At 43.8% G+C, this 8446-nt stretch overlaps 1 protein-coding gene across 1 annotated transcript in view; it reads right to left on the bottom strand.

Moving 5' to 3' along the window:
* Nucleotides 1-5799, bottom strand: part of DMXL1 (Dmx like 1) — a 185310-nt gene extending 179511 nt beyond the window's left edge. The window contains 1 exon segment of the mRNA XM_017872341.1: nt 4976-5799. Coding sequence (XP_017727830.1) covers nt 4976-5062 — 87 coding nt within the window. The 5' untranslated portion in view covers nt 5063-5799.
* Nucleotides 5800-8446: the final 2647 nt, after the last annotated feature.

Consider the following 8446-nt stretch of genomic DNA (forward strand, 5'->3'; position numbering starts at 1 on the left):
AAAAAAAAAAAAAAAAAAGTTTCCTTAGTGAACACAACAGAGCTAAACTCAAGGATGCTTATTACAGAAAGCTGAGGAAGAAGACTGCTTATTCAGCCCTATTTCTCTAATGACACTCTCATAATTGCCGTCTTCTGATTTCTAATCTAGATTCCCTTAGCTGGAAACACTGAGTTTTCTAAAACTAAAGGGAAATTGGAGCTATAACATATTTGCTTTCCCTCCCATAGCTCAGGTGTTTAAATTCTAAATCAGAGACAGGAAGTCCTATATATTGGCACAATCTTTCTGTCTCTTGGAAATTATCACCCTTTCCATGTCATTCAATTCACAGTTTCAACCCTAAGTATGGATAAACTACAAAAAAAAAAAAAAGTATCATATCAACAGTATGCATAAAATAGAATCTAGAAATGTAGATTCTAATTAGTCTTCTTTTTAACTTGCTGCCTTTTATAAACAGAATATATTTAATTCTAAAAACAAAAATTGTAGGCTGGACATGGAAGCTCACGTCTGTAATCCCAGCAGCCTGGGAGGCTGAGGTGGGAGGATCACCTGAGCCCAGGAGTTAGACACCAGCCTGGGCAACATAAGGAGACCTTGTCTCCTTTTTTTTTTTTTTTAATTTTTCAAAAAAAAAAATTCCTACTAGGAGCAGTAGGAAATTAACAAGGAAAAAAGCATGAAGGAAGCATTCCAGTAAATAAGGAAAAAATAATTTTTGCTTAGTATACCTGGAGTCTCCCCTAGTTGCTCACTTGATGTTGATGATAAAATGCCTACCAACTGACTTTGGAAAATAAACTAACAGGCAGGGCATGGTGACTCACGCCTGTAATCCCAGCATGTGGGGAGGCTGAGGCAGGCAGATCACTTGAGGTCAGGAGTTCAAGACCAGCCTGGTCAACATGATGAAACCCGTTTCTACTAAAAATGCAAAAATTAGCTGGGCGTGGTGGTGTGTGCCTGTAATCCCAGCTACTTGGGAGACTGAGGCATGAGAATAGCTTGAACCTGGGAAGTGGAGGTTGCAGCAAGCTGAAATCGCGCCACTGCACTCCAGCCTGGGTGACAGAATGATACTCAGTCTCAAAAAAAAAAAAAGAAAGAAACTAACAGGAATATTCATTTGGACTCAAATCTAAATGATTAAAGCTATTCTTAAATACAGCAAGTATTAATTATATTACTGTAAGGTTTCTCTATCCATTTTTCATTAATTCAACCACGACTTACGAAGTACTTTCTATTGTTAGGCATTACAATATAACCTTAATTTTATGAAAACTGACATTTTGAGAATTTTCATGTGCTAAACCACAGACTTACAGCTTAGCACTTTTTCATGTAACAACTGTATGAATAATACTATTTTAGTCCCATTTTACACAGAGAAAAAAAGAAATTCAAAGGGTAGAACTTGCTAATGGATAAACAGCTAATTATAAGGGACCACACTGGAAATCAACTCCAAGTAATGACCTTACTGTTAGGTTTAAATACTCTTTCAGTCACTGTTCTAAGTGCTCACAATGAAGCCTGGGAAGTCACACACATACAATCCACAAGGCAAGACTGGTTAATGATACAATAAAGATGCGAAGAAAGTGCTCTGAAAGCACAGCAGAGACAGTCATTGCCCACAAGAGGTTTTCTTACTAACAGCAAAGTCAAAACAGCTTGACGCCTGTTGAGGTAGTAAAAAAGTATCTAATACTTAGATTAACCTGCACTGGTAATTTCATATTTTCAAATCTAGAAAATAGGAGAAGTGGCCTTCAGTTTCATTTCCATTTAAAACCTGTCAGACTTTATGAGTAAAACAAGATCTCATATCTTGTAATCTTTCAAACTAAGAACAGGCAAGTTATCTGCAAACATGCAAAGGGAGGAATTACAAAAACAGGACTGTCCTAAGAGAAGGCACAAAGTACCAGAAGGAATAAAAGAATTTTTCAAGGGGAACTACAAGAGGAAGATGTCATGCTCCACTTCAAGTAAAATGCAACTGAGGGATATTTTAGTCTTCACATACCATCTACCATTAATGTTTGCTATTTTCCTATCAAAGAAAAGTCAAAATCAAAAGAGGTTAAAAACAAAACTCAAGGCTGGGCGCAGCGGCTCACACCTGTAATCCCAGCACTTTGGGAGGCCGAGGCAGGTGGATCACCTGAGGTCAGGAACTCGAGACCAGCCTGACCAACATGGTGAAACCCCACCTCTACTAAAGAATGCAAATTAGCCGGGCATGGTGGTACATGCCTGTAATCCCAGCTACTCGGGAGGCTGAAGCAGGAGAATCTCTTGAACCTAGGAGGCGGAGGTTGCAGTGAGATGAGATCGCGCCATTGCACTCCAGCCTGGGCAACAAGAGTGAAACTCCATCTCAAAAAAAAACTAATCGAGAAATAAACAATAGATTCCGCCTTTTAACGAGAGGAAAAAAAAGGGCGATTTCAAGACAGATAAATTTAAGGTGTATATAAGTGTCCAGGATAATGAGCGTAATCAACTTAAAGAGTCAGGGATGGATAGGCTACAAAGGAAAACCATGACTGTCAAATCCTTAAAATCTCATCAAAACTAAAGACAGCTGAGCTCTCTTTATACTTAAAAAATATTTTTAGTTTATTTACTGAATGTTTCCAGAGACCTGGAAAAAATCTGCAGTAGGCTTGGTGGGAGATTAAATCCTACTCTATGGAAATGAACTTTAAAATTCAGCAGAACTGAGCAACAAGCTACGTGATGGTACAGGATGACCATCTATCTAATCCTTGGCATATTAACTGATCTCTCCTTAAAAATAATACAGAGACATTCACCAAGCTTTTATAGAGGAATGCATCCAGGTATATAAATAGGCCATCATACTGTATATGCTCTAAAGTTCACACTACTGCTTACATAGATTGTGAATGCCTTCTTAGAAAAAATTCTTGGCCGAGTGTGGTGGCTCATGCCTGTAATCCCAGCACTTTGGGGGGCCAAGGCGGGCGGATCACAAGGTCAGGAGATACAGACCATCCTGGTGAACACGGTGAAACCCTGTTTCTACTAAAAATACAAAAAATTAGCCGGGCGTGGTGGCGGACTATAGGGTGGCAGCTATTTGAGAGGCTGAGGCAGGAGAATGGTGTGAAACCGAAAAGCGGAGGTTGCAGTGAGCAGAGATCGCACCACTGCGCTCCAGCCTAGGGGACAGAGCCAGACTTTGTCTCAAAAAAAAAAAAAAGAAAAAATTCTTAGGGCTGGGCATGTTGGCTCACGCCTCTAATCCTAGCATTTTAGGAGGCAAAAGTGGGAGGATCACTTGAGCACAGGGACTTGAAATCAGCCTGGGCAAACATAAGGAGACCCCTCTCTACAAAAAATAGAAAACTTAGCCAGGCGTGGTGATTAGCATCTGTAGTCTTAGCTACTCAGGAGCCTAAGGTGGCAGGATGGCTTGAGCCAGGGAGGTCCAGGCTGCAGTGAGCTGTGATCACGCCACTGCACTCCAGCCTGGGTGACAGAGGGAGCCTTCATTTCAAAATTTTTTAAAAAGCAGAAGTTCTTAGAATTTACACTGGAGAAAGAATTCATATAACTTTAGGAAATGACAGAGAATGCAACATTATTATCCTATAATATCCCACTGGGAAAACCTTCTAAGGATGATGTTTATTTCCCACTTAAGTAGCAAGAGCAGAGAGCAATGCCCAGCTGTAAGGAAATTATAGTTGCTCACTGGGACCCTCAGAGCTCACTCTTTTCCCAAGTATTCAGGCTGGGCAAACATTTAGAATCGGAATCCCGATGAATTAAGATGTGTATAAGTCAATCTAAAGGAGAGGTACAGTCTCTATTTGAAAGCAAAATGCTTGTTGGCACAATTCTAAAAGTACAATTCAGGCATTAAATGCCTACACCATGTTAAATGCTGAGTATTATTTATTCTAAGCAACGAAGACCACAGAAAATTAAAAGCAGAGAAAAGATTAGAAATTTAAGACTCCTAAACCTGGGGCATTGGTTACGTTGTTTACTTTGTGTCACTTATACAAAATTAAGTTTTACTTTTTTTTTTTTTTTAAGAAAAAAAGCCTACAGCACTCAGCATTCCCAGGCAGTAACAAGTTTTACTTTTAATCACAACTAAAGACGTATCTACACAAATTGTAGCAAAAATCATTAGCATTATAAACTTACGTAGATAAAAGTATCATGTGCAATTACTGACTTATAGTTTGAAACTGTTATATTAAAAAACAAAAACAAAAACTATAGTTAAGGCAGAAAATGCCACTATACTGACAAGTAGCCCGAAGTTTGGTGCCCTCTTCTTGTCAATATGTGACCAATGAAAAGCAAGTTAAGCAACCTTAACCTGGGATTACCGCGTTATTGTAAAATATCCAAGAAATATTGTTAAAAATGAAAACGCTTTTTTTCTTTCCTAAGTTACTTCTCAGGGAATTTGAAAAGAAAATAAATGAAAAGCACTGTTCTCAAAGCTAGTTGTTGATAGCAAACAATTGGTCATTGTTTTGGGACACCCACTTTTTTTTCACTACAAAGATACTTGACCTTAACTTACAATACAAGATGAAAGCAATCCCCACCATTCCGAAATTTAACAATCTGAACCTACAGAATGGTATAAAAGGCCTCCAACTCGTTACTCAACAAAGATGTTTGGATAAACGACTTTGGCAAAGCACCCCGGTCCAAGGAAGTCAGACCAAAAACTTTAAAAATCCTACAAAGCATTCTCTAAGTTGAGTTCAGGCTCCCTCCAGTATCTCACTGACCGAAATGGTTTTGCTTCCTTAGTTCTCAAGGGCCAGGTCTGCCCGGCTCTGGGTGGTAGGGACAACCCTGGGGCGACAAGTCGCTCGCGCCTCTGCCCGTCGTTCTGGGCCGAGCTTGGCCCAGAATGATGGGCAAAGGCCGGGCCACGGGCGACGCGAGGGCCTCCCTCACTCACCGTGAAGCGCTGGTCGCCAATGCTGCCCACGGAGAAGCAGTGGTCGCCAGGGTTCACAGCCCCGGTCAGCACCTGGTGCAGGTTCATGTCGCCGCCCTAGTCCTGCAACGGACACAGCATCCAGCTCATGCCACGGGCCAGCGGCCGCGTCCCTCCCTCCTGCCCTCAGGGGCGGCGGCTGCTCTTCGGTGGCGACGGCAGAAGCAGCGACAGGCGCCTGGAGCCGGAGCCGCTCAGCTGGGGCCCGCGGCTCATCCCGAGCCCTGGAGGGCGAGGCCCGGAGGGGGCGGGTCGGCGAGCGGGCGGAGCGCCGCGCTCCTTCGCGCACCTGTCACTGCCCGCGCTGGCCCAGGTGAAGCACAGGGTCCCCTCACCAGCCACGACCCGGGGTCGACTCACTGGCCAGGAAGGCCGCGCTCTCCACACACTTCCTCCGGACCTCGGGCAGCCGCTCCTGACCCAGCCCGAGTGGCGGAGGCAGTATGCGCTCGCACGCCCCGCCTGACCTGTCCCTTCCCGGCTCCGGTGCCCGCCACCCCCGCAGTCCTCCGCCACTCGCTACGCGTCTGTGGAGCCCTGCGGCCGAAATATCGCGAGACTTCGCTCGACGAAGCCAATACTGTGGTAAAAGATTCACTTTTTTTTTTACCACAGTATACGGATCAGCAAGTGAACATAAAAACGCCTCTTCCAGTCAGAAACTGGCCAATCCTGACCCCTGGTCCATCTAGGGCTCCGCCCACCGCCGAGGATAAGCCAATCTCTTTGAGGCTTGTACAGGAGAACGCCGTGCGTTTGAGCTTGAACATGCTAAGCCTGGCAGAAGCCTGATGAACCCAGAATGGGTGAGATGTGGTAAGTTGTGCTTTAGGTTAGGGCTTAATCTAACTGTTGGGCCAGAAAATGTGAAGGGGAGAAGTGCATCCTAAATGGAGTTGCAGTTTCCTCGGTTCTGGTAGGACTACAAGTCCCAATATGCACCGCTCCCCAGGGCGGCCCGAGTGTCTCTTAAGTAAATGTGACACTTGAAATGTCTACGTTAGCAGCTTAGTGGTTTCTCCAGCCTTGCGCGTTTCCAAGTGCCTAAATGGGATGGTTTTTGAAAGGCTCGAACACTTGACAAGTAGTAAAGTGGTGTTTTCTTAGCCTAAATTACCTTAACACATGTTTTGAAATAGTGCTGGCAATAACAACACACCAGCCCACCATTGAGCTTTTGTTTTGGAAAAGAACCTAGGAATTCCAGAATGATCAGAGTCACAGCTACAAACTGAGATTCAACTCTCATTGTATTTTGACACAAGTTTTGTATTATAATTGACAAACACCTGTTTATGTCTCCCCCTGTATACGTAAGTAAGCCTTTTTGGGATAGAGAGGAACAGGACACAAATGTGCCCCTAATGCCTAGCACCGCACCAGTCCCACCTATTCAGGGTGTTCTGTAAATGTTGTATGAATGTGTATAGAAACTCTCCAGATAGACCGGGCACGGTGACTCACACCTGTAATTTCAGAACTTTGGGAGTCCGAGGAGGGTGGATCACAAGGTCAGGAGTTCGAGACCAGCCTGGCCAACATAGTGAAACCCCATCTCTGCTAAAAATACAAAAATTAGCCGGGTGTGGTGGCTCCCGCCTGTAATACCAGCTACTCGGGAGACTGAGGCAGGAGAATCACTTGAATCCGGGAGGCTGAGATTGCAGTGAGCCAAGACCACGCCGTTGCACTCCAGCCTGGGTGACAGACACTCCATCTCAAAACAAACAAACAAACAAAATCCTCAAAAAACTCTCCAAATAGGCTGGGCATGATGGCTCACACCTATAATCCCAGCACTTTGGGAAGTCGGGCGGGGTGGAGGCGGGTATCACCTGAGGTTGGGAGTTCGACACCAGCCTGGCTAACATGGTGAAATCCCGTTTCTACTAAAAATAAAAACATTATCCGGGCGTGGTGGCACGCGCCTATAATCCCAGCTACTCGGGAGAGTGAGGCAGAAGAATCACTTGAACCTGGGAGACGGAGGTTGCAGTGAGCCAAGGTTGCGCCATTGCACTCCAGCTTGGGCAACAAGAGAGAAACTACAAAAGAAAGAAAGAAACTCCCCAAATGAAATGAGTGGTTTTTAGAATTTTACTAAATTTATTTTTTATATGCTTTTTTTGTAGTATAAATACTTCAAACTATAATAATACTTGGGTGGGACGAGTACTAGTAACTTTATTTCCTTTTATTTTTACTGCATTTTTTGCAATGTACATTTACTTTGTCTTGCAATCAAAAGCTACTTACGAGTTACTTTTATAGTTCATAAGTGTGATGATTGTGTGTTCACACTTGTGTGAGATGTCCCTCCCTCAAACCTTGTTGTGCCATCTGCACATTACCCATCTGATGTGGGGGGGGAACCCCGAAACTTACAAAAAATAATGAATTTCATTATGTATTCCAGGCTTTTCATAAGATGAGGGACAAAACTTAATTTGTCTTTTAAGAATATATATATTTTGAGGTCTAACATACCTACAGTTTGACTTGTCTTTTGTTATTTCAAATTATACTTCAAGTGCTTTTTAATTTTATATTTTAGAACCAGAATCAGGATTGTTGTATGTACTTGTGTGGGTCCCACATAAATTCTGTGACTGGCCCATAATTTAGATGTGTACTCATTCTATTTTTGCCTAGTTGTTAGTTTTGAAGAGCATTCCATATATTAGAATGAAACAGCAACAAGAGACCGGGCGCGGTGGCTCATGCCTGTAATTCCAGCGCTTTGGGAGGCCAAGTCGGGCGGATCACAAGGTCAGGGGAGATTGAGACCATCCTAACAAACACGGTGAAACCCCGACTCTACTAAAAATACAAAAAATTATCCGGGCGTGGTGGCGGGCGCCTGTGGTCCCAGCTACTCAGGAGGCTGAGGCAGGAGAATGGTGTCAACCTAGGAGGCTGAGCTTGCAGTGAGCCGAGATCGCACCACTGCACTCCAGCCTGGGCGACAGAGCGAGGCTCCGTCTCAAAAAAAAAAAAAAAAAGAAAATAAAAGAAAAAAAAAAACTGAGCAACAAGAGTAGTCAGGGAATCTATGATCTATTCCTGATTCTCAGAGTAACTAGCTGTGTGACCGTGAAAAAGTCTGTTTAAGTTTGTTTGTTTGTTTGTTTGTTTGAGATAGAGTTTCACTCTTGATGCCCTGGCTGGAGTGCAATGGCACGATCTCGGCTCACTGCAATCTCTGCCTCCCGGGTTCAAGTGATTCTCCTGCCTCAGCCTCCTGAGTAGCTGGGATTACAGGCATGCACCACTATGCCCGGCTAATTTGTATTTTAGTAGAGACGGGGTTTCTCCATGTTGGTCAGGCTCCTCTCAAATTCCTGACCTCAGGTGATCCACCCGCCTCGGCCTCCCAAAGTGCTGGGATTACAGGACTGAGCCACCGCGCCTGGCTTGTTTAATTTTTAAGAC

This window comes from Rhinopithecus bieti, unplaced genomic scaffold (assembly GCF_001698545.2).
Source record: "Rhinopithecus bieti isolate Rb0 unplaced genomic scaffold, ASM169854v2 scaffold_6439, whole genome shotgun sequence".
Classification (NCBI taxonomy): domain Eukaryota; kingdom Metazoa; phylum Chordata; class Mammalia; order Primates; family Cercopithecidae; genus Rhinopithecus; species Rhinopithecus bieti.